Source organism: Emys orbicularis, chromosome 4 (genome assembly GCF_028017835.1).
Source record: "Emys orbicularis isolate rEmyOrb1 chromosome 4, rEmyOrb1.hap1, whole genome shotgun sequence".
Taxonomy (NCBI): Eukaryota; Metazoa; Chordata; order Testudines; family Emydidae; genus Emys; species Emys orbicularis.
This window is the reverse complement of record NC_088686.1, coordinates 97,699,167-97,726,706: the sequence shown is the minus strand read 5'-3', so window position 1 is coordinate 97,726,706 and position 27,540 is coordinate 97,699,167. Positions and strand designations below refer to the sequence as shown.

General features: G+C 41.3%; 1 protein-coding gene across 1 annotated transcript in view; it reads right to left on the bottom strand.

Moving 5' to 3' along the window:
- The window catches only part of PPFIBP2 (PPFIA binding protein 2), a 192,783-nt gene that overhangs the window by 29,670 nt on the left and 135,573 nt on the right, over window positions 1-27,540 (bottom strand). Inside the window, exons 6-11 of the mRNA XM_065402713.1 lie at window positions 22,923-23,105; window positions 14,813-14,905; window positions 10,284-10,392; window positions 7,155-7,187; window positions 5,180-5,241; window positions 2,083-2,158 (exon numbers count right to left, since the gene is read on the bottom strand). Coding sequence (XP_065258785.1) covers window positions 2,083-2,158; window positions 5,180-5,241; window positions 7,155-7,187; window positions 10,284-10,392; window positions 14,813-14,905; window positions 22,923-23,105 — 556 coding nt within the window. The remainder of the gene's footprint in view (window positions 1-2,082; window positions 2,159-5,179; window positions 5,242-7,154; window positions 7,188-10,283; window positions 10,393-14,812; window positions 14,906-22,922; window positions 23,106-27,540) is intronic.

The window sequence follows — 27,540 nt, the reverse complement described above, 5'->3', positions numbered from 1 at the left end:
GTCTTTCAAGTCTGCTGAAAAAGAAGATTACGCTGGTTGCTATGCTGACTGACCTGCTCTTCAGATGTCACAATGTTGTGTTAACAAGAAGTAAAGGAATAACAGTATAGGCAAACTCATTGGCGACCATATTACGGATCATATGAGACCTTCCAAACCCAACCTAACACCATAGATGCTGGAACTAGGGGTGCTGCCACATCCCCTTGCTTGAATTGGTTTCCATTATATACAGGGTTTACAGTTTGGTACAATGGCTGTCAGCACCCCCACTATAAAAACTGTTCCAGCACCCCTGCCTAATGCAGTGAAAACGCCAAGCTTGGTGTTTAGTAAAATTTCGAATGGTGGTAATGGTACTAACTTAGGGTCTGACCCACAGCTCATGGAGTCAACTGAAGATTCCCATTAATTTCAATGGACTTTGGATCAGGTCCTTAAAATGTGCATTTTGTGATGCATTTTTTTAAAAAGAGAAATTGCTTTGCTGATGCTTGGTCTTACCTTCATGGCTCTGCTATTCTAAATGCAGACAGGACGGATGATATTTCCTAGGCTTGTCTAATCAGATGGGCTAGTATTTCATGGTGGATAAATCTGTTTACTAAAATTTCAATTATCCCTCATTTACCGGACTGAGGTGGTTTGATCATAATCACCTATGGAAAACTATTGCCAGCTATATTAAGCCTTGCTGCTGCCACAGATAGACTGTTTCCTGGTTTATTTGGACTAGTGTGCATTATTACCTTGTTAGGTTCAGAAGACAGCCAGCAAACCTGCTGTTGTTGACTGAGCCCTTGTGATGTGAAGTGGAAGGTTATTTGGTGTTGCCACAAAGCATGGCTTCCTATGGGCACATCCTTAACTGTTGTAAATTATCATAGCTTTATTGACGTCAGTGGAGCTATGATAATAGAGGTAATCTAAAAGTGAGACTACCCCTAAAACACCTATCCCTTCTCCACGTAAGTGATGCAATGGACAAGGATGATCCCCAAGTACATCCTAATTAGTTAAGTAGTGTTTTGTAATACATTGATAAGGCTGTAGTTTTTTCTCATATCAGCATTTGCCCAAGTAGTCAGCTGTGAATATTTGTTTTGGAAGAATTTACTATACTCATTTAACAAATCATCATATGCAAAGAAAAAAAAAGGTTCTCTTAACACCGATCAGCTGCATCCAAAAATAAAGTTCTTTGTAATGAACCTACTGTAAAAACACTTCTTACATCAAGGAAAACAATGACCTGTACAGAAACATTGCACCCATAATTCTAGCTTGCTGTTTGACAGCTGATCATTGTTGCTGCACTTGGAGTTAAACTGATATGAAAGAAGTTTGAATAGTATTAAAAGTATAGTGTGACTTATCATCATCCCATTAAGGTCTCCTGGAGCCATACTGCACTGCTGAAATTTGTGTCTTATTATTAATTAAAGAAGAGTATAATAAAAGAATTAAAGCATCTAGTCATGCACATTGCAAACCTATGTTAACACAACCGCTTATTGCTTTTGAGCCCTCTTCTTCTCACTTTTGTTATAACCACTGCTGGTCTTGTCTTTAGATTCTGAGCTTTACTTGGGCAGAGTTTTTGTACTCTGTATAAAATGGGGTCCTAATTCTTACTGGGATTCCTAAGTGCTAGTATAAAAACAAACAATAAATCTGATTGACTGAGAAGCTCTCTTGTGTAAAGGAATCTTAATGACACCATTTAGAGCAACACAGAATTCAGAATTACATTCCAACCTGCTATTGAATGATGTAAAACAAACTTTTAGGTTAAGACTTTCAAAACTGACTAAGGGATTCAGCCATAAAGTTTATATGAATGGGAGTGGTGTGGGTAAATCTCCTAATCAGTTTTGACCCTAGTTTTATGATGTGTAGTATAGCATGTTAACCAAAATTAAATGTCTAGAATGTGACAGATGAAAATTATAATTTGCCTTAAACAGATTATTTTTTTATTGTGTGGCCTTCTTTTTATGCCTTATTAAGGAATATTCATTACAGAACATACAGTATTCAGGAAGACCACACATCAGACATTATCCACAACACTTATTTTACCATGAGCTGCTAACATTATCTCCTTCACCCTTCTGTACTGGCTTAGCAGCACTGTTAACTCCTCTATTCGACGGTCCTGCAAAAAAACATTAAAGGGAACTCATATTCAAAGTGCCAAATTTAATACCATTACATTTGTAGATATAAGAAGTTATACATATTATTAATAGCTATACATTCACTGTGACGCCTGGGGATTTGTGCCTATTCTCAATAGGAATCGTGTCCAGAATCCCATGTGCCTTGTATAGAACATTAATTCCTCAACTTTTAGCTGGCATTATACATACTATTTGGTGAAATGTATAAATTTACTATTATATTTAAAACCCCCAGATTAATTTGATACCAAATCAGTTATTTACAGAGGCACAGCAATAAAGAAATTTGGTTTGATTGAACTGAATCCTCAGCTGTTCAGGAGCAGCACTTGACTTACCTTTTTCAGCAGCTCATCTCCCCCCGTCCCGAAGGTCATAACTTAGAGCAGCCCTACAGCGGTGTTAAGTTGCACTGGCTTGATTGATGGGGATCACTGTAGTACAGTGTGACCTGGCCACATACTCTTCCTATATTCAACATGCTCCCACACGGTGGGCCAGGAGGGGATGGTATAGAGTCAGATATGACAGCTATATTTTGCCTGAGGATTTCCCCTTACTGAGAATCCCCAGTTCGCCCACTTAAGGCCAGATTTTCAAAAATGGCTCAGCCCGCAACAGCTCTCCCTAAAAATCTTTTGAAAACCTGGCCACTTCACTGAGATGTCTGAGTGGGAGCACTGAGCTCAATTGGACAATCTGGCTTCAACTGTGAGTGCCAACTTCTTTTGAAAAAAACTATCCTTAGTTATTAGTCCCATTTGTGCTGCTATAATAGCACAAAGCCAATTTAGTGGGGCTGAGTATCTGGCCCAACATCCCCTTTTCTTCCTCCTGAAGTTGCAGCCATTAGAGTGGAAGAGCAGAGGAGAAGAAAAAACAGCATAGCAGAATGAAGAGCTGACCACTTGGCCTATCCCTTTAGGTGTCCCCTCAAGGTGTCAGATGTATTTGTGGCTTGGACAGTGAATGATGAAAGACACCACTGACTTTAAAGACACCAAGAATTTAAACTGACAAATAGTGTAAAGATTCTCAGCTGTCTAGGTACGTAGACTCCACAGCTTCTGCCTAAGCCACCCCTTCCTTGCCTCCCCCCAAAACTTAGGATAAAAGTCATGAATTTCCACCATGAAATGCACAGGCCTCTATCATTAGAGTTAAAGGAAAATCTCCACAAACACTAGTAGTAGGGCTTAATTCCCCTTCGTAGACGGGTGACAAGAGAGCAAGGCAACTGAGGAAGTCTGATTCAATGCAGCAGAGAACAAAAATGTACATGCCACCAACTAGTATATTCCCTAATGTGAGACCAAGGTTTATTGACAAGCAAAACAATTTCAAAAAACTTGGAGGAAATGCCCTCTAGTCTCTATATTAAGATGGACTTCATTGCTCTCTGCTGGAATTTGCACCGGGTTCTCATAGCAGTCCAGACTGGCAACAACATTCATTTCTCTCTCCAACCCACAACACAAGGCAAAACAGTAAATTTGTAGACATGGAAAGTAGGAGTTTGCCAGGTAAGAGAAGAGAAGGTGCTGCTGTTACATGCCCTAGGAAGTCTACAAAAAAAAAAAAAAAAAAGAATTGGGCTTATAATAGACATCCAGCTTTTACCATAACTATGGAGACAGTAGGGTCTCTCTGTAATGAAAAGCAGACACTGGAATATTCACTCCAAAAAAGTATGCATGCATTTTAAACCTAAACAGAGCAACTTCCAAAAACCTTAAGCATCTGACTACTTTACTTGCTGTCCTAAATGGCACATGCAGCCACATTATTCAAGATGGCTGCTTTACACACAACAGCCATGTACCCCTATACTGGCCACTACTCAGCTACTTAAACACTCCATATGTGCTAATGGAATGGGTCTCCTGTCCCTATGAATACAGTCCCTGAGACTAGAAAGTGAGCAAAGATATTTGATGTTCCTCTTAGAATGCAAAATGTTATACAGCCTTGTAACAGCTCTGCTAAAAGATAATGCCACGGCTTTTATTGTCCGGATGTAAATTTTGGCTTTTTGACCATTTAAGCAGCTCAGCCTGTTATGAGTCATGTTCATTTATGAGGTGCTTAATTCTCTAGAATTATCATTTGCCCTTTCAGTGTTCCCTGCTTCCATATGAGGGTGTGTATCAAGAGGCTACTTGCCCACACCTCGCATCTATTGACATGGACTAACAACTTACTAATGCACACCCTGGCCTACCTTTTTGCTATTACGGTGCCGTAATCGTAATTTTCTTTAAAACCTCCATTTAAAACCACCAAACTTTAATTTTTATTTATTTATTTTCTGCAAGAGTGAGAAACAACTTAGACAATAAGTAAATGGGATTTGAAGCTGCTCAGCATCTTGCAGGATTGTGCCTTAAAACCTCCCACTCAAAGATAGTTCAGAAGAACTAGCACATAGCGGCGGAATCAAAAGGTAGGAACACTGTTCTATTTAAAGATGTTGTCAAATTATTTCTTCTAACTTTTCTCTTGGCTTTTTCTGGACTCTTCTGGCTCTCTCCACCTGTGAGTTCAGTTTCAGACTCAAAGGTCACTCTCAGCCCACTCTCTGGTGCAGAATCTAAACGGACAGTGTCAAGGCACTCCTGATTCAGATTCTGTAATGGAAAGCCATGTAAGAGTGGCTGGAGGGCCACAAAGTGTTGCTGAAAGGTCAGTGAACCTTATAAGGCAGAGAAGGCGGGATGCCCGTAACCCTGGATCTCTGTTCCCCAGGCAAAAGAGCTCCTGGATGAGAATCCCATTGTAAAGATGCTGCAGCTGGGCTGGTGGGGAAAGGCAGCATCACACTTTCAAGGTTAGCCACATAGGTCCCATAACCCCATGCGACACCAGGCAACTCACAGTGATGTTGGCCTTATGAAAGCAGCATTTTAGATCATTGCAGAGATGCAATAAATTAGACCTTCTTGACAGACCTCCATTATTACTGCAAAGGGGCAAGTTAATCCTAACCATTTCCTCACCTTTTCTTCATTTGCAGCTAACAACGATTCCATTCCTATCTTCAGTCGTTGAACTTCTTGATCTAAAATAGTTTTAAAATGTTAAGAGAAAAATGTTTATTATATTTAATCTAGGTTAAGTCATTTCCATTCTATTCTACTTAGGTTCTTATACAGGGCCTATCACTGGGCCATCTGAGTGCCCAGTACATAGTATAAGTAAAGTTAAACTGGGACAATCACACTTTTTGGAAGTCTATAGCTCAGGCTTGCCAATTGCTGTGATATTAAAGGTGCTACGTATAATGAATACTATATAATGGCTTTTGTTTTAAACATTTTATTTTCCTAAAAATTTGAGTGGAAAAGATTTGACACTTGTTTCTCCTCTGTGTCATATTTATGGAAATAATTGTAAAAGAAATTACCTTCCAGCTGGGGAGAATGATCTATAGTTTACATGAACAGTGGTTAAAGAATATTTGTGAAGCCTGAAGATCAACAACAACAAACAATAAAAAAAGAAAGCCTGACATCCTGCTGTAATTTTGAATGTCTTCTTGTAGTCTTCACTGCACAAGAAAAAGGTTTCCGTGGACTCCAGAATCTATTAAAAACTTTCTAAATTTGAATAATTGAATAAAATCTGTGGCAAAAATGCCAACAGCAAATACAGAGCTGTACCACGCATATCACAATCTTTACAATGCAAGATTTGTAGGTTCTTTATGAAAGTGCATAGGCAAAAACTGGGTCTCTTCACAAACCTGTATTTCTGTAAATTTACAAAACTTTTACAATGGGATTTCTTAACTAATCATAGGCACAACTCTGCCATCAGTTCTCCATGTACTACTTCCACAAACTATCCCACATCCCCATTTGTACGAACCAAATGTAAATGACCAAGCAGAGCCTAAAAATATTTGATCTATCGTAGCTTCCATGCAAGGAACACACTCCTGGACATTTTTAAATTGACGTATTTGGTTCACAAAGAACTGTGCTACCAGTTCTCAAAGACAGTAATACAATGGATAAGGAAATGGGAAAAAATTAGTGTTGCAAAAGGCGTTGTTAGCAAACCTTTTTACAACGAATAGTTTAAGGTTAAACATTCAAGCTTCACATTCAAATTGTTTGTAAATACTTTAATTATTAATTTTAGTTAGTTATTACAAGTTCCATACATTTTGCAATAGTTGGCTATGATTAATATATTAACAAACATTCAAATGAAGGTACTGAAAACACGTTTCTCATGCAGAAAACAGCATTTAGTCAACATGTGAGATGCACTAACACAATCAAATCAAAACAAATACAAAAACCAGCAAGCAGTGAGCAAGCAATCAGACAGGTTTAAAAAGAAAGCTGCTTTTTTAGAAAAAGCTTTAAAAAAAATCAACCTGGAACTAATTTTCATTCATCGCTATTAGACTTTCAAAAGAACCGTGTCAAGGTATTTTAATCACTTTTAAAATAAACTTCATTCTCACTGTTTGTAATAATCCCAAACAAATCTGATTGAAAATCTATTTCCTTACCAAAATGTTTTCCCTTATTTACCTCAATGGTGAAAAGAAGAAGCAGGCTTTCAAACAAAACTATTTCCCACAAATCACAAAGAGAAAAATGAAAAGAAACACATGCACAAAACAACTATCACATTGGCTTTACATGCAAATAAAAAAAATGAAGGTCAAAACAAGGGCCTATTAACCTTGACAGTGTCCTTTTAAAGTCCAGCTAGTTGATTTAGCAACCTATGAGATTTCATTCATATTTGTTTGAAGTGATAAATCAGACTCAAGCTTTAAGCAGGGCCAATAGCTGTCTGCTTGCTGCAAACAATGAAATATCTGTCTCATGTACATTATGATAAAGCAGCTGAATGCAAACAGATATTAAATTATTGCTGCAGAAGTGCATTTTAGCTATAATTTGTGTGAAAACGAACATTAAGAAAATGCCAAAAGTGAATCTCAAGGCTTACGTTTTTCTTTTAGCCTTCTCCTATATAGTTCCTCTACGATGGTAAATGGTGAAAGTCAAATAAAGTTTGTAGAAAAAGCACAATTAGATACTGTATGGCAACTTAGTCAGAATATGCATTCAAGCATAATAGGTACATCTTGATATTATTGTCCTTGTGTGTCTCAGAAGAAAACCAAAAAGTTTGACCAGAAAATTTGGCAATTTCTTTTAGAGGAGATGTTGCTATTACTACATATAATTCCTTTCAAATATATACCAATTCAGTAGCTCCATTTAGGCCAGTAGCAGGGCCTAAACTCACAAATTTAGGCCCTGCTACTGGCTCCGTGCTCTTGGAATCAGACAGTTTAAGCACTGACATCAGTGGGAGGAGGAATGGACCCACAGTTGGAAAACTGAAAGATGTGGAGCTCTTGACTTATTGGTAATACATACTCATTTTTAAAAAATTCTTTGAACATTCTGTAGAAAATCTCAAACTATTCACCTAACGGAAAAATTCCTTTTCAATTAATTGTTAAAGTTTCAAAACACTGTTAGGGAAACTGTATTTTCTAGTGTCATATGCAAACCTTGTAACACTCAACATGCACAAGCTCTACAGATGACTAGCACCAAACACTGCTAATACGGTGTTAGAGCACTGCCTGAATAGGCAGTCACCCCTTATGGAAGATACAACAGTTAAGGGCTAGATTGTCTCCTTCGCTTCTGGAAGAGGAGACTCAACAATTCTCTTTGGGAGGGGGAGCAGTGGTGAGGGAGGGAGTCATGGGCCTATAGCATCATCTCCTTCTGCACCCTGGTATCCAATGGAAGTTGGGTGAGGTCAACACTCCAGGGAACGTTGGCGAGGTTGGCTGAAAATGGAAGGGGAGTGAGGGAATGGGACCAGTTCTTCTGTGTAGCATTCTTCCCTGTTGATAGTGCAGACGTACACAAAGCAATCTGATGGAGATTCAGTCCAACCAGGGGATGATGCGGTCCTAACAAGTTATGATTTTGAATGTTTGAATACATAGGGGCTGCACATGGCTATTACTGGGAAGTGATTGTGACGCTGTATGAGTGGACTATGACCATTTATATCATGAATATTGCCACTGTTAGACAATTGCAACAAATCTTGTACAAAGTATGTCATGTAAGGTATCAATGGAAAAGTCACAATCTATCAGCTATGATTACCCTGGAAGCATCTCTATTTTGCCTCTTTCCTGCTCTGATCTCTGGACCATGGTCTTACATGAAAAGGAGCATTCTAATCAATGGACTGAGGACCTTCCAATCTTTTGGAAGTTAGCAGAGACTTTACAAACCAGCATTTTGTAACATCACTGCTTCAAACCTGATACAAGAACTCTGCAATGATTACATTTATTTGATTTCCTTAACCATTTTAACAACAAGGAGTCCGGTGGTACCTTAAAGACTAACAGATTTATTTGGGCATAAGCTTTCGTGAGTAAAAAACCTCACTTCTTCAGATGCATGGAGTGAAAATTACAGATGCAGGCATTATATAATGACACATGAAGAGAAGGGAGTTACCTCACAAGTGGAGAACCAGTGTTGACGGGGCCAATTCAATCAGGGTGGATGTAGTCCACTCCCAATAATAGATGAGGAGGTGTCAATTCCAGGAGAGGCAAAGCTGCTTTTTGTAATGAGCCAGCCACTCCCAGTCCCTATTCAAGCCCAAATTAATGGTGTTAAATTTGCAAATGAATTTTAGTTCTGCTGTTTCTCTTTGAAGTCTGTTTCTGAAGTTTTTTTGTTCAAGAATAGTGACTTTTAAATCTGTTATAGAATGTCCAGGGAGATTGAAGCGTTCACCTACTGGCTTTTGTACATTACCATTCCCGATGTCCGATTTGTGTCCATTTATTCTTTTACGTAGGGACTGTCTGGTTTGGCCAATGTACATGGCAGAGGGGCATTGCTGGCACATGATGGCATATATAACATTAGTAGACGTGCAGGTGAATGAGCTCTTGATGGTATGGCTGATGTGGTTGGGTCCTCTGATGGTGTTGCCAGAGTAGATATGGGGACAGAGTAGGCAACGAGGTTTGCTTCAGGGATTGGTTCCTGGATTGGTGTATCTGTGGTGTGGTGTGTAGTTGCTGGTGAGTATTTGCTTCAGGTTGGGGGGTTGTCTATAAGTGAGGACTGGCCTGCCTCCCAAGGTCTGTGAGAGTGAGGAATCGTTTTCCAAGATAGGTTGTAGATCGTTGATAATGTGCTGGAGAGGTTTTAGTTGGGGGCTGTACGTGATGGCCAGTGGTGATCTGTCATACTTAACCATTTTAACTCTCTCCTTTTTCTTTAATCTTCTAAATAAACCTTTAGATTATAGGTACTAAAGGATTGGCAACAGTGTGATTATTGGGTAAAATGTGAGTTATATATTGACCTGAGTATGTGGCTGATCTCTTGGGATTAGAAGAACCCTTTGTTTGATTAAATTGGTTTTAAAAAACCACTCGTTATACAGTCTAGTGTATGAGTGGAGAAACAAGGGCTGGGATGCCTAAGGAGAATGCATTTTTGACTTCATGTTAACCAGTGTGGTGAGACAGAAGTTTAACTTTTGTTTCTGTCTTGGTATATCTAATAATAGAATAACCACCAGTTTGGGGGTGAGTCTGCTCTATTTCTCAGCAGTTTGTCCTGAATCTGGTATTCTCAGCGGTGATCCACTGAGACACGGTGACAGTGATAAACAACAGTTTGGTAATTTAAAAAAAAGGTAACTAGAAATACCCTTTCATTTAACTTTGAGATCAATATTTTACAAATATATGGCTACAAAGAACATTAAATGGTCTAGACAGTATTTGGTCCTGCCATGCGGGCAGGGGACTGGACTCGATGACCTCTCGAGGTCCCTTCCAGTCCTAGAATCTATGAATCTATGAATCTTTCAATTTAGAACAAAGTTCTCTGCATTAGAAGTTTTAGTGCTCTGTGGATACCAAATTCTCTTACTTGGCCTGTCAGTAGAGCAGTCTCCTCCCACCTCCCGTCTCCTTACATTGCTTTAAATGCTGACCAGTTGCTGCTTCACAGAACTGAAGACAAATGTTTTCATTTCAGCTTTGATTTCTTCCCCATCCATTCTTACCTCTTTCTGCAATTTCATTATGTACCAAGGTCCTGGAGAGCTGACTCTGTAAACGTTCAATTTCTGCATCTTTGAGAGCTAACTGCTCCTGAAGCTGGGCTATTTCAGCCTGAAAGAACAGAACAGAAATTCAGAATGTCACCATCACTGGATACCCACTCATTCTCAACTCCCAAACAAAAAGTCACTTCACTTGACTCCAGGCCCTGATTTATAACTTCTTTTAATATTACGAAACTCTTAGATCCTTAAAAATGCCACCTATCCTGCAGGTACGCACTGTTTTTCAATGGTATTAGCCCTGCAGAGCAGGAAATGCCTTGCAAGGATGGTGTGATTTTAAGGATTCAGGACTGTACAGCCTGATCAAATACAATCAGGCTGTTTCCTTAGTAAGTAATCTGGGAATAGACAGAAAGTATTAAGGGCAGTTGTTTTCCCAACAGTTTGTACAAGGCTTTACTTGGGCCAGCAATATAGTGCTAAAAGGGAACTCAGAGTCATTTGCAAGAGAGCAGAATATTTTCCCAAATTTTACCCACGTTTTGGAAGAGAGCCCTGCAGTGTTCACCATAGTCATGGGTCATTTTATTATGTAAATTGTAGTTCGGATTAGGTGTAGCTTCTACTATTGTGATATAATATTTCTGTTTCCATCATATTAAAAAAGATAAATAATCAAACACAAGAAAAGTGTTCTGGGTTGACCTCTACTAAGTTTGATCACTGCTGTCAGACATTTGGTAAAACTTGCTCTCACCTGCATCAGATATTTTAGATGGCAATTATGGCAGAAGCAACGCATGGGCTGAAAACCAACCATGCATATGGATCAAAACACAATCGTTAATTTCCACACATCAGAATTCAGGCTGCCCTTATGACTAGGTAAAATCTCACACTCTAAAATTTCTCAAAAATCCAGCAGGGATAGAAATACAGACTTGTCCAACTGGCAACATAATGATACTATTATCTCATGTTAGTCCGTCTGAGAGCAGCTGGCTGTAACACACTGGGCTATTTTAGAAAACAGCATCATTTTTCAGATTTTTGTGCATCTTCAGAAGCACTTAAAGCATTTGCCTCAGTAAAAATTTACTGTGATCTACCCATGACATTTCTAATAGTCATATCACTTTAGAATCTAGCATCTTGGATGTAAGGTGTTACCAGGTCCTCAAGACATTATAATTAAGAAAAACCCATGATCTGACAGGGAAGAAGGGAAGAGATTTAGTTTAGTCGGTGAAAACACATTTTGACAAGATGGAGCAGGCAGCTGGGTGGCAGCAAAGGCTCACCATTTCTGCCATCAAATCCTCATGGAATATAGGAACTCAGCTTACTAAACCTCTGAATGATTGCCATGCGTTCTTAGTGACTAATATGCTTTATATATCCCAGCCAGGGAGACATTTCAAATTTTTATTTCAGTAGCTGGAGCAATAGGAAGACAGAAGTGCAGACTTCCTAATAGCAGATTTGGACTTGTCTCCTCCACCCCATGCTTCAATCTTGGTTTCTCCCTTTCCTCTTTTAATTCAATTGCATGTCATCGCCACAGTTAATTTTCCTCTTCCTTTCCCTGCACTTATATTCCTTTCCAGTCCCATATCTTCTCCCACTCATTTCTCTCAAGAAGTCTATTTCTCTCTCTCTCTCCCCCACCTTTTCTCCTCTTTCCTCTGCCTCCACGCTCCTCCACTTTTCCCTTTCACAGTCACTATGATAATAGACCACACATCGTTTTGACAAAACATTTACCAAAGACCTAGAAAGTTCATTGTCACTGTTTCAGAAGATGGATTTATTACTGTGACAGAATACACCCCTGTATATACACTACTGTAATAATCTTTGTAGAAAGTATACCTTGTAAGATACCATTAAAAAACTTATAATTTGCTGATCAGTATTGTCCTGCTAAAATATGTGTGGCAACATTGTTAAGATTCCCCTGTATGATGTTATTAACGCACGTTCCAAACCCCACTGACCTGGCCAGGCAGAAGTCAGGTCTGTCCTAAACAAAGAGAGAATGTGTGCTTGTCTTAATTTGCATTTATGCAGGAAGCAGAGTCATCAACCAGGGAGGGAAAACAAAGGAAGTTTACACATATTCTTCCACATATACTCTACTCTTGTCTCCTGACTTTCAGATCAGGGTCCCTCCCCCAGAGTCCAATGGCTGTTTATTTTTGTCTTCTCACATGCAGAAAATGAGGTGGGCAGGGAGAGAGAAAAAGGGGAGTTTTGGGGTGTTTGTCCCTCTGCTTTTTAGTTTCAGTCCCCCTCTTGAGTTCACACCCCTCTTCCTGCCAAAGAATGGCCACTTACCCAGGTGACTGTCCAACTGATTTTGTTGATACCTGGCTGAGGCATCCATTTGCCTTTTGTCTCTGAGGAAGTGGTTTGGGCTATTTCCCCAGATAAATATGCATCAGTAACATCATACAGTAGAATCTTATAACGTTCAATTTTGCCACACATTTTCTCAGGACAATCATGATCAGCGAATTACGATTTTTCAAATGATACCTTGCAAGATATACTTTGTACAAGATTTATCATAGTTTTGTAAAAGTGGTGAATATAAGGGTATAGTCTGTCACAGAATTATATTAGCCTCTTTTGTAACTGCATCACATTGTTCGCTCACATTCAATTTGCAATCCATTATAACTCCCAGATCCTTTTACCAGTATTACTGCCTAGACAGTTATTCCCCATTTTGTAGTTGTGTATTTGATTTTTCCTTCTTAAGTGTACTACTTTGCACTTATCTTTACTGAATTTCATCTTGTTGATTTCAAATTCTCCAATTTGTCCAGGTCATTTTGAATTCTAATCCTGTCCTCCAAACTGCTTGCAACCCCTCCTAGATTTTATAAGCAAACTCTTTACTCCATTATTCAAATTAATAATGAAAATGTTGAATAATATTGGATCCAGAACAGACCCCTGCAGGACCCCCATAGATACCTCCTCCCAGTTTGACAGCAAACCAGTGATAACTACACTTTGAGCACGGTCTTTCAACCAGTTTTGCACCCACCTTATAGTAATTTCATCTAGACCACAATTTCCTAGCTTGCTTATGAGAATGTCATGTGGGGCTGTGTCAAAAGCTTTACTAACAATCAAAATCTATCACATCTACTGTTCCCCAACACCATCCATCGGGCCAGGAACCCTGACAAAGAAGGAAATTAGGTTGGTCTGGCATGATTGGATCTTGACAAATCCAAGTTGGCTACTACTTATTAAACTATTATCCTCTAGGTGTTTACAAACTGATTGTTTAATAATTTGTTCCAGTATCTTTCCAGGTATCACAGTTAGGCTGACTAGTCTATAACTGCCTGGATCCTCTTTTTTCCCATTCTTAAAGACAGGTACTATGTTTGCCCTTCTTCAGACCTCTGGGAACTTACCCATCCTCCATGAGTTCTTGAAGATAATCACTAACAATTTCAAGATTGCTCCAGCTAGTTCATTAAGTACTCTTATGGGAATTTCATCAGGCCCTGCCAACTTGAATACATCTAACTTATCTAAATATTCTTTTACTTGTTCTTCCTCTATTTTGGTTTGCATTCCTCCCCCCTTGTTATTAATATTAATTGCATTAAGCATCTGGTCACCTGAAATATTACAAACAACACTAGTTTCTTAACTAATTTGAAATAATCTGAATTTACTCATGTGAGTAGTCCTTTAGAGCTGACTGGGAACTATTCACATAAGAGGTAACTTGATTATGGACTATAAGTACCTCAACAGGGAGGAAATACTATATACTAAAAGGCTTTTTAATCTAGTGGAGAAAGTCATAACAAGAACCAATGGCTGGAAGCTGAAGCCTGACAAATTCAAACTAGAAATAAGGCACAAATGTTTAACAATGAGGGTAATTAACCATTGGAACAAACTTCAAAGGGAAGTCGTGAATTCTCCATCTCTTGATGTCTTCAAATCAAGACTGGATGCCTTTCAGGAGTTCATGCGTTAGTCAAACACAAGTTATTGGGCTCAATACTTGAATAACTGGGTAAAATCCAAGATGATCCATTCTGGCCTTACACTCTACGAAAGTTATTCATGTGGTACACCAAAACAGCTCTGCATTTTTCCTCCCACTGCTGTCTTTGTCTGCATCTGTGAAACTGTGAATTTCAAGCTAGAGAACTTACTCCAGAAGCTAGTAACTGATATGGAAAGAGTGAAATAGAAAGCTTGAAAGGAAGGCTTGCTCATGGAACAATTCCTTTGTTAGCCAATATATTAGTTTTTGGAAAAAGAGAGGAGAACGGTGTGGCAGGAAGAGTAAAAATCCTAAATAAAAGGATAGAACAACTTTAAAGGCAAAATCTGCATTCAACAGATTGTTCAAACAAAACCTTATTTTATAGTCATCAGTGAAATGTATTAAATGTTAAAAAAAGTAAATATTAAGGGAAATAGGGAGTATCCACTTCCCGGTTGGAATAAATCTGTCTTTCATAAGTGCTACATTTACTGCTTACTTTGGTTGCTTTTAATTTCCATTCATATTGGGTTCTTTCATTTTCCAGCTCTTCCACTTTAATTTTGAGATGTTTGAGTTCCTGAAGCAAACCCTGCAAAAGAAAAAGATAAAGAACAGCTAAAGAAAGGCTCAGCCGAGTGTTTGTTTTCTGAGGACACAAATCAAGGCTCATCCATGACACAGTCCAGTGAATGTGGAACCATCCATGCAAAATAAACTTTTCCTTGTTATTTGTGCACCCTAAATTAAGCAAGTGAAAGCTACTTTGATTTGCTATATTATTAAGTGGAATCCTTTCTGAAACTCTCTAGCCAAAATTATGACCAACTTTGCTTGGTTGTGTAGGAAAGACGGCTGATTCTGATGTGTTCAGGTGCTTGGGTCCACTTATATCCATGTTATATTGTACCAAGGGTTGCGTTCAGAGGTTCTTTAAAAAAATCTAGAAGTCTGAAATGCTGCCCAAGAGTCTCCTAATGTTCACAGAAGGGGAAAAGCCCCCGCTGGCAGGTATTTAAGATACCTAAAAACACCAACAAATACCACAGATGAGGCAATATTCAGCAGACAGGCACCACACACAAACACTTTACAGACAAATAAGATTATGTCCTACCCGAGGAGCTGATGATAGCGAGACCCGTCAGTAAATAAAAGGTTCCATGTTAATTGATGCAGCCAAGAGATGCATTTACAACAACAACAAAAATATTCTCAGCAGCTTTATTAGGATATATCTACATGGGGAGTCTTAATGCAAAGCTTTTTGCTGCATGGCTGATAATGCGCCGTACACAAGCTGCACCAATAGCGTTCACATGGTTTGAAACTCCTCCAGGAACTGGTCCTCTAGAACTAGCTGCTCAGTGTCCTCCTCTTCTTCCTCACCCTTGTCCTGCTTCCACTGTTGCTGAATTTTCTCCTGCTGCTGGAGGAGCTGTTGCTGCTGCCACATCCTACACTCAGCAGTGCGACATGTGGTCTCCAGAACTGAATTTGTTTGGCTTTGAGCCCTGAAATACACACCAAGCAGTCTGCCACCATGTTGAGCAGAGCATTTCTGGCCTCGGAAAACCAGCATGGTTTGGTAGGAATGAATCGTTCTGCAGAACTGGGATGACCAGCAGTAGCAAGAAAATTTCAGGGTGGGAAGGGCTAATTTTTTTTTAGACAAGTGCTGAACTGACCTTGGAGCTTCATCAACAGCGTATCAACATGCTGTACACCATGCCCCTAGAGAAGCAGGTCACTATTACCATCAGGAAGCTGGCCACTCCAGAATGCTGCTGGTTGGTGGCAGAACAATTCAACTTGGGGAGATCAACTGCTTGGGACATTCTCATGCAGGAGTGTCATGCCATGGAAAAGGTACTGTTGCATCCAGTTATAATGCTGGGTAATGCTCAGGAGACTATTGGGAACCACATACATGCAAAGCCATCAAACTGTCTGGGACAACTTATAAACTATCTCCTATCATTTGCCCCCTCCCAGACCCTCATTCCCCCACTAAGGCACAGAACTTATGAATAGGAAGTGATAGCTCTCCATGGTGTTCCAAGGGCTGGTTGACCACCATGGTAGGTTTACAGACATAAATGTAGGGTAGACTGGAAGTGTACATGATCAGAACTCATGTCTTTTCAAACTAATGGAAGGAGGACTGTGAAGCCCCAGGAACAGCACTCAGCTCTTTTTTTTGCTCCGCCGGCGGACCTCCCCACCCCCATGTGTCCCGATATTTTCTGGAGACCTGTCTTAAGCTCTGCTTCCTTGGTTAATGAAGCCATTCACAGACCACCTGGACAGAATGACAGAGCTTTTTAACTACCCACTCAGCAGCTGCAGAATGGTAATCAAGTGTGCATGTGGCCGTCTGAAAGAGAGATGGCACTGTTTGTGGAATAGTTTGGAAGCGGCAGAAAAAAATGTGCTGAGCATTATATCAGCATGTTGTAGTCTATCCAATATTTGTGCAGATAAGGGGGAAAGCCTTAACAGTGGGTGCGAGGATGAGGTCCAGATCTTGCTCAGCGGTTTGAGCAGCCAGCCAGGTATACCACAGAAAATGGAAAGACCCAGAGACGTATTGTTTGGGATGCCCACTGTTCTTATTTTGAGTCTCATCCCTGAAAACGTGTGGCTATACAACCAGCTGTTAGCCCCTGGAAGTGGGATTCAGGTTCATTGGGTGCTGTAAGTGTGGCCTTGTCCAAGTACTTTTGTGAAAATCCATAAATTATTTTACCATTGTTTAAAGGGATTTCTAACTTTCATGCAGTGATGAGGCATAATATATGAATTTTAAATGGTTTTGATTATGAAACAAGAAAGAGTCATGTAACAAACCAAAAATTAAGTTTTTACTGATGCAATACTACAGCAGCTTTTAATCGAAAATATATTAAACAAAACAACAGTACAGCCAACACTGAAAGTGCAGTGCAGTGCAGAACAGTTGGCGGGACGGAGGGGCTTAATGTTACAGGCAAGTATACGCCTTGCTTCCGTCTCTTCTTGTTCGTGGGATTTCTGGGATTGAGTGCCGTGGCTCAAAGTTATCAGGGGCACTGAAGGACTCAAAAGAGCTGGGTTCTCAGATGCATTTTTTCTCTGTGCCTAGAGGTTGACCTCTGCAAGGGGCATGGCTTCTGGGAACACAGCTGCAGGGGGCTGGAGCAGGGTGGAGTTGCAAGTGGCCCCAGTAACTTGTATTGTCCAGGGGCTGAAGAACGTGCAGCACCTGCTGTCCTAGCACCCCCATACGACGAAGCAGCATTTTTGGCTTAATATAGTCTCTCTGAACTGCCTCTGCATTTCCCTGTCCTTTTCCAAGCTCTCCTTGGTTATGGCAATGCTTTCCCTGGTGACTGTGGTGTTGTCCATGGCCACTGACAATGTCTTGTTTGCCAGCTCCATTTTTTTCTCCCTTTGGCTCCTCAGATACTACATCCACCTTTCACACATCTTGAATTTTTCTTCGGGACTCTGCTATGAGCTGTGGAAACATCTTGTCCCAAGTCTTCCTTTTATGCCCCCTCAGGTTGGCCAGGCACTCTGCCATCGACAGAGGCCCTCTCCTTGGCCGTCTGGCCATTGCAGGTGCCAGGGCTGCAGGAGAATGGAAAAAAAACAAAGAGTGGACTATTGTTTGTTTTCCAGTCAGGCCATGATAGCATTTTTTTAAATATGAATTACTGACTTTACCTCCTTGATATTCTTCCCAGTCTTGGGGGAACCTCAGAGATAAGTGGTCTGCGTGTGGGAAAGGTGCTGGTTGCACTGCAATTTTAGTGTGTACAGTGTCTGCTGTCTCGCCTTGCCACTGTGTCTCAAATTGCTGGGGGCAGGGGAATTATGTTCCGGGTCATGCTTTGCACTTTTGTTTGTGCGTGGGAGGTGGCTCTGTGCTGTCATAGGGGTGAGGTGGGCATCAGGGCATGAGCTGCATAGTAATCCCCTCTACATTTCCTTTGTGCTGTCCTGAGTCTCGATGACGTTACACTGAAGAGACTAGGAGGCAGAGAATAGCCTTATTCAAAAGGCAAAGGGCAGACCAAAGAGATACGCTGTGAAGATATTCACCAAGATGGTCCCCCAGAAGTGCTGTAGGAGTAGAAAGGAGTTGCGAGCTATACTGGGAGGAATGAGTACGTGGCAATCCCTATAATGTGAGAACCAAAATCAAGCCATTTCTCAGTCTTAAATTCTGCTTTATCTCACCTGCAGACATGGAGAAAATCCAGAGAAAAATAGACAGGGTCCTGCAATAACCGTCAGCTACAATGTACAGGACACGTATACCTCAGTGAGTAGGATTACTTTTTGTATCTGCACTGGGCTTTCAATAAGCATTTATACCTCATGTAAACTATGAACACTAACCAAATTCCTTTTCCTGTAACCAGTGTTTCAGTAACTGTTGTACTTTTAGCACAATGAATGTATTAATTATTTGAATCTGTCACCGGAGGGAGTGGGGTAGAGGCTGTGGCTGTGCCATGCTGTAAGCTGCCATTCTGAGAGGGCAAATGGGTGATGGTGGAAGGGGGTTCGCCAGGCAGGACAGATGAGGGAAGGTGAAAGGAAAATGGGCAGATAGGCACGTACCCTCCATGGAGTGGGCCTGAAGACTGTTGATGGTCCAGGATTTAGGATGGAAAAGAGGCAGAGTGCTCAAGTGGAACAGCTGCCATCTTGGGAATGTGGATTTGGGGGGAGAGGGGGGATCTGAGTGAGAAAGGGAAGGGGGAAGGAAGGGGGCTTGGGAACCTCAGAAAGTCTCCTAGTTTATATCTGCCTAAAATGAGCCGTGGGCCACCCAGACAGAAATCAGCACAGCAGCATACCACAATTAATAAAATAATAATAATAATGAAAAACTTTAAACAGGTACTTACATGCCGAAGTTCCCTCCAGAGGATGTGTCTCTTTGGTCCCAGCCTGGGTTACTGGCGGGGACTTGGGCTCGGCTGATAGAGGGCAGGAATTGGGCTCTACAGCTGCAGGGCAGGAACTGGGTTGATTTTCACCTGGCTCTCAGGGGACAGCTCTTTGCCCTCATCCCACTCATCTTCCTGGTTGCCCTTTGGCAGTTGGAAAAGTGCTGGCAGCAAGATCCAAAAGTGTTTGCTGGTCTGTCCAGTTCTTTGTAAAATGGAGAGGTTACATGTCTCCTGGTGGATGTCTTCCTTGCATCCCTCATCTTAAGGTAGGCCCTCCTGAGCTGTGTGCTCTTTCTCCAGCACAGTTTGGTGTCCCGATCATGACTCTTTGTGGACATCTGCTTCACGACACCCACAAACTGTTCTTTATCCTGATGTGACCAAAAGAGCTTCCTGCACCGACTCTTCTCCCAGATGGCAATGAGATGCAGGGTCTCAACATGGCTCCAAGCAGTAGCACAAGGCAAGTTGTGGGGACTGTGGAGTGGAATTGCTATAGTACTGCAAGAATACTGATACACTCAAGCCCAGGAGCAAATGGGCAAAAGCTGGTCTCACACCTGGTTTTGCATGGGGGAGGGTCTGTCCTGGGAACTTGACACCAGGGCAGGGGATGCACACAGGTACATAGACAGGCCAGTAATGGTCGACTTCAAAGCACTGAGGGATAGCTGTTGGAGCAGTGCATACACACGAACAACAGATCTAACTAAATCAATTCGTAGCAAACTTAGTCCACTTTGCTAGAGGACTCCAGAGTTTTGCTGTAAGTGTGGAGTTAATGCACGGGGATGCATTGTGTCACGTTTATGCTAGCGTTATAGAACCAGATTAACTCAACTTGAACTGGTTTAAAACCCCCAGGTAGACGAGTTGTGTCTCTTTAATCCATCAGCAGATGGACAGTTCAATCTTCTCTGCTGCTGCTCAGAGTTTTCCTGTTCTTCCCTGCCTCACAGGGGCATTGTGAAGGTAAATACATTACATTTGTTAAAGATTGTAAGGGGCTCAGATACTACATTATGAGGCCCTTATAAAGTTGCTCAAATATCTAGATAAGACATATAGAGGGAACACAGCGAATACTCCTTCTCCCTTCTAACAGCCAGGGTGATTTGGTTGGGGATGGGAGGCACTGCTTCAAATTTATTGGACAAGTACTAGCTGAAGACTGATATAAAAGATGACACTTTGAGGAGGGTACCAGAAGAGCATCAGGATAGGAATCTCAGCACCTTCCCATTTCCCAACACCTTAAGAGAGATGGAGGGTTAGGAAGGAGGGACATCTCACCTGGGCACTGCCCCTGTCTGGTATGTTTAGCCACTTGGCTGTTAGGAGTCTGGTAAAATTCCCAAGTTCTTTGTTTCAGAGTAGCAGCTGTGTTAGTCTGTATCCACAAAAAGAACAGGAGTACTTGTGGCACCTTAGAGACTAACAAGTTTATTTGAGCATAAGCTTTCGTGGGCTACAACCCACTTCATTGGATGCATGTAGTGGAAAATACAGTAGGAAGATATATATATATATATATATATATATATACATACATATACACACACACACACAGAGAGAACATGAAACAATGGGTGTTACTATACACACTATAAGGAGAGTGATCAGTTAAGGTGAGCTTTTATCAGCAGGAGAGAAAAAGAACTGTTTGTAGTGGTAATGAAAATGGCCCATTTCCAGAAAGTCCTTTGTGTGAGTGGTGAGATTCTGAAAGATTAAGGGGGAAGAGGAGCATGGTATTTTGGGATGAGAGATCTGGGAGGCAGAAGTGCACGAGGAGACAGAAATTACAGAAGAGAAGGTAGAGAACACGACATAGGGAAAGAGTTATAAGGGAGTGGAAGGAGAAGGAGGAAACAGATACGGAAGACAATGAAGGAAATATACACTATGATCTACAATAGAAAAGAAAAGAAAGATGAGGAAAGTTTAAAGCCAAGAGAGAGAATAAATCTCATTTAAACCCCCCCCCCCCAGAAAATTGACTATATTTTACAACAGCACACAACAAACAATACATAACCATCTTATTACTTTAAATTACAGAAGGTGTGGTTCTGGAATATGTATGAACAAAATCACCAGTATATTTTACTAATGGGCTTAGTCCACAGTAGGTACATTTTTCAAGCTTGATTTTAATGAATAGTAATGTTTTATAATTTAGCATATTGAAATGTAACTTTTGTTACCTTTGATGTTGGTGCCCAATTTACCTTCACCAGGCATCCAAGCACAGGGGTTATCCCTGTCAGTGGGCCTACCCAAAGCTGTCCAGACAGGATCCTAATGACCTCCATCTATCTGACCATATCTTGCCTCTTGAATCCCTCCCCTCCTTTAAGATAATTATAACCTCAGTGTTCATTCTCTGAGACCAACATTACTGATGAATTTTGGCACTGGCATCGAGGGGGCACTATTTCCCTGAACTAACATTTGTAATGTGACAAACCCTAAGCCTAATCCAAACACATGGATCTTGCATATTCTTGTACATTAAGGAACCCTACCTATGTCTCAGGGAAAACAAGAACAACAGTTCTTCAAATGTGCATTTTAAACATGGAACCCCATTCGTGATGCTGTTCATACCTTAATATAAATTTCAACCTTTTTCTCCAATGTGTATTTCATATGTAATGACTCACTAGTCAGTGCCAGACAGAGGTGAATTATTAAGCAAAAACAGCAGCCGTACGTTTAATAGGTACCAAATCAACAGAGGATATTTATAAAAAAAAATCCTATGAAAAAAAGGACAGAAAACTTATTTGAAAACCAACCAACCAACAAAAAATCAAAACACCAAAACCCTATGTCAACATGAGCAGATTATAATTCGGCTTTCCAGAAATGATCCCACAAATAATTAAGGAAACACTGCAAATGCAGCAACCTGGAACTAAAAAGTAATCTTAAAATAGGCTTTCAAGCATGCCAATGTCACTCCACCTCCATTCAATTTAAGCAGCTTAAGCAAAGTACCTTCTACCCTGACACGTGAAGTGGTTTTGATCAAATAAAGTGAAGGTTTGTACTGTAAACATAAAAAATGTTTTATCATAAGTGCTTGCTTCAGAGAATAATAAAAAATTTGCTTCAAGATTTTCAATTTTTTAAAAGTACAAACTGAAATCTTTTACTAAGGTTCTTTTAATTAATTTCATTCTATCAGAACACACACAATGAACAGAATGAAAGGAAAAGCAAATTATTTCTGCAAGTGTGCTAAGCACTTCTTAAGTGGCTCACTGTATTCAGTGTGTCAATGCATAGTTATGCTGACATATATGGTGGCAGATCACCTCAGAAACTATGCTGCTATACAAACAAACATAGTTCTATTGTTGGCATTCTAAAATAGAACAGCTATGACAAAATGCTTTTGAGAGTTAAAAGCAAAATGCAAACTTTATAGAAAAAATTAGGGCCATATTTTGCTCTCATTGACATCTGTGCATTGGTAAAGCAGGCATCAATAAGAGCAGAATTTGGCACTCCGTTTATTATTAACACAGCACGCTCTCTAAAAAAAGTCACACAGATTAATGCCTATTGTTCACAACATAATTCTGGTTAGTGGAATTCAGTTTTTGTGAGAAAGGGGGCAATGCACAAAATTATGCTAAAGTGTACTTCTCATACATCACACAGAGAGCAATTCTTCTGGGTGAGGCTCTCTACCACTGATCTTGTGCTGGCCTGAGGACCATTAGCTGTCAGTTCAGGTTTCCTATTTTGAGACTTTCTTTCCTGGATTTTACTATTAATTTCCAGCTGTAGTCTACACATCTGCTCCTGTAGCTCACTGATCAGGTTCACTACTGACTGCAAGAAGGAAAGAGAGACAAGTGAGAAAGAAAATGAGGGGGATTAAGGAAGAAATAAGGGCAGGAAGCATAGAAGATTATTTCACAGTCACAGGACTACGGAATACATGAAGCTGGGAAGAGACTACAAAGAAACAAGCCTGATTTTCCCTACATGAGATAGGTGTAAATTGGTGTAAATCTGGATCAGCTCCATTTAAGTAAGTGCTCATATACCAAGGGGATGGATGTTTTAGAAATACCTGAGACAGAGAAGTTTACTGGAGTTACTTGTGATTTACACCAGCGTGAAGGAGATCAGAATTTGGCGCCAGGTCTTTACCAATCTGCCCAGCAGGATACAGAGATATAATGACAACTGGAACCCATACTGTGACGTTGGCCAGTTCTGATAGCTGCTCTGGGGCAATTTGTGACCCCAGCCAGATTTTTTTTTTTTTTTTTGCTGCACTAAAATGGGATCAGTTAGATATATTAATATATGCACCCATCATCATTTACTAGTAAAAAGTTGCCATGTGATCATTCTGGACCATAATCTACTCTGTCATATAATTTATAATTACAGACATCCATGCCAAAAGAAATCCTACTCCAGAAAATAAATTAGTCGACCTCCATTCGACTAGCACAGGGGTGGGCAAACTATGGCCTGCAGGCCGAATGTGGCCCACCAGCCATTTTAATCTGGCTCTAGAGCTCCCGCTGGGGAGTGAGGTCTGGGGCTTGCCCCATGCCGGTGCTCCAGCCAGGGAGCAGGGTCGGGGGCCACTCCACGCAGCTCCCGGAAGCAGCGACATGCCCCCCCTCCGGCTCCTACGCATCCCAACCCCAATTTTGTGAGCATTCATGGCCCACCATACAATTTCTATTCCCAGATGTGGCCCTCAGGCCAAAAAGTTTGCCCACCCCTGTACTAGCAGGTCCCTTTATCCCCAGGACTAGCAAGGATAAGAACAATAGGTCCCTAAACCATCCATTCTGCCATTTAGCCCCACCAACCTGGGCAGGTTCCTGACACACATGATTAAGCAACACATATTGGAGAAGCCAAAATGATGCTCTAAAAGGGAAGGCAGCAGAATGACAACACAATTTTAAAATAACCCTATGTAAATACATTCAGATGGGGAACAGCTTCCCTGGAACAGTCAATAAAACAGGACACTTCTAGTTATGGGAAGGAAACCAAGTGCAAGTCTGTAGTAAAAGCTATGTGACATCCTATTCCCCCTCCTTAATTAAATGGCTCATAGTCTTCAATGCTTCCTCAGAGATTACAAAAATTTGGAATTGCTCTCTTAATATTCATGTATATTGATATCACGTATTTTACAGCCTTTCATTTTTCCTAGGTAAAGTAAATCTTATGACATTAATCAATCACCTAAGTGAGTGGGAAAGTTAATGGGCAGCAGAACACCCAGAGGGATTAGGGACCTGCAAAGGGGGCAGAGGGGAGATTTCCAATTTTTCTATTACAAAACATGAAAATCCTCTTAAAAGTTTACACTTACCTGAAACTCTCCTGCAGTGCAGTAAATGCAAAGCTAGCTAAAATTGTAGAAGGGATCACTGAGAACTTCTTTGTGCAGGGGAGCAGCTTACTGGGTCTCGGCATATACTGTTCCAAACAAGCAAATACTCTACAGAACCAACCGAGGCGCACTAACAGCACAGAACTCTGAAAGCAGGATCAAAGGCTTTAAATATACCCTCCCTTTTAATTTCCAAAGGTATGCACATCAGCAAGCTAGAGAAGTTATACGGCAGACAGGTATTTCATGCTAAGGCCCTGATTCAGCAAAGCACAGGCTAACTTTTAAGCACATACTGAAGTGGTTTGCTGAACCAGGGCCTAAATATGTGCTGTTTTCAGATCCCTTCCTCCACTTAGCAGTGGTTTTATACTGTAGATAAAATTATGAACAGCCCCTTTAACATTTAGGAAAAATTGTGTGGCCTGCAAAGTCTGGGTATTAGTTCCTTTAAAGATTTTGCTACACTGTGCCAGGTCTGTAGGTAACAAAGCCAGCCTGCTGCAGCACCAGCTAATGCAGGTGGAACTGTATCCCTCATACGCTGAGAAGACCGAGTGACCACATCCATAAGTAACTTTGCACTAACACAGCAGGGCAGTGGGGAGGGAAGTGTTTCTGCAGCCAAGCCCATCATCCTATCACAGTATTGCCAGGGGAACTCCTGGAAAGCACAGACTTTGTGTAAAATCAGGATACTATCCAGAGTCCTTGATTTTCCATGTCTGGATTTTGTTCCATTCTCAGTCATTGCCACAACAAGGCAGCAGTTTTTTTTTAAAATTAACACTGTGCTGGTAAATTCCTATTGAGTACTACTACTGCTACAGGCTGAGATTTTAAAAGGAGACTAAGGGAGCTAGGTACCCATCTTCCACTGAATTTCAATGGGAGTTGGGTTCTTGCCTAACTCCCTTAGTCTCCTTTGAAAATCCCATCTTTTATTCTGCATTTGTCATTGGCAGGGAACAGGGAACACTATTAACCTTTATGAGGCAGAGCCACGCTACGTTTTGCAGAATCCTTGGTGAAATCAGATGTGTGTGGCCCAAGCAGACCTCTGTAGGTATGGATTGGCACAGGTAAGGGACTGGCAGCTACTCTAGTTGTAGATTCCAGACATGGCAATGCAGGAGTTTGGCAGCTGGGGAAAGGTCTCTTCTGCTTTCCAATTCTTTTCCACTGTGCTTCAGCGACTGGTTCCTGGAATGTGGGGCCCTGTGAATCTACGCACTCTGGACTTGCCTTGAGCCACCCCTGACAAGTTGGAGATGGTAAAACTCCCAGTCCTCCCCACAGACAATAAGATGGGTCCATAGAGGGAAAATGAGATGCTCCAGCTGCAGTCTCTGCCTTTCCAGCTGCGTGTTCTCCTTTTATAGGGAAAAGGCTGAGAGTACATTATTTTTATCTTTCCCTTTTTGCTTCTCCTCTTCTGGGAATCTCTTTCTGTATGTTTTCCTATACCAGGCCTTTTCTCTCTCAGCATTAAAGGCTGTTAGAGCTATAGCTGGAGTTTGATTTGGGCCAAAGAGCGGATCTAAACTCCCCTAGACTTTGGGGAAGTTTAGAGCCAGATCTAGGATCAAACTTTGTGGCTCTGGGCTTTCTCTGAATATAAGCACAAGAACGTTCAGAAACAGTGAATGCCTCTCTTTTGCCAATCTCTCCCCCACAGCTCTTGGACTGGGCTCAGAAGATCATGCAAATAAAATCTGAATTGAGGCCAAGTGATGCAAAAAGCTGTATATCTACTCCGCCTGTTAGCAGCTCCAGGACTGCAAGTGATAGGCTCCTTAGAGATACAGACATACCTGAGATAAATGTGTTTCTTTTGGTTTTAATTTCTAGATACAAACAAAAAGTGCCTCTCTAAATAACCCTAGCCACAACAGATGAAGAATCATTGTACATGGGACGTAACTCTTCCTACTCAGCACTAAAATGGTGGCAAAGCAGAGGTTAGTTGCTACTGTTTGAGTCTTTCTTCTTATCCCAGTAAACTCTGCACAAAAAACAATTACTGAAAAAACAAGAAGCATTCCAAGTACTCATTCGTTTTCCCATGACTAAAAACTATGGGTCCAATTCTGCCGCCTGTCGTCATCTGAGTAAGAGCGCCAGGATATGGCACAAAGCTCTTTGTCTTTGCATACACATACTCCCATTGAAGTAGTTTTGCCTGTATTATAACTTCAGGAAATTACATTGTTGCTTTATTGCACCAGCAAATGAAACTATAAAACATACAAATCTGAAGAAAATGTACAGGGCAAGTTTATGTAGATGTGCTGGGGGCAGAAATGTGGAAGCAGAGTGCCAGGAGCCAATTCCCCACTCCCACTGCCAGGAGGGACCAAGGCACAATCCCTCCAAACAGGACACTCATGATAGTGACAGGGCTGTGTCCCTCTCCTGCACGCTGTCTACCCAAGACAAAAAAGATTGCATCATCCAATGGGCCAGAAGGGCCAGTGCAGCACGTGTACACCCCTGTGCACCAGGGACCTCAAGGAGTGTGGCAGTGCATTGCCTTCAATGCAGATCAGTGCGTAAGATACACTGTCTAGCCCACACCATACAAATGGTCCATTAATACAGCCAGACAGCGGCGTATTATCGCCTAGGCTGACAAGGCCTAGGGCGGCAAATTTGCAGGGGCGGCAAATTTGAGCACCCACGGAGAAGCTCCCCCGCTCCAGCTCGCTTCCTCTGCGAGCGTGCCGCCGCGTCCTGTTTCTCTCCCCTCCCTCCCAGCGCTTGCGCCGCGAAACAGCTGTTTCGCAGGGCAGGGCAGGGCAGGGAGGGAGGGGGAGGAGGGGGAACGCAGCACGCTGGGGGAAGAGGCGGGGCCGGGGCAGGGATTTGGGGAAGGGATCCAATAGGGGCAGGGAG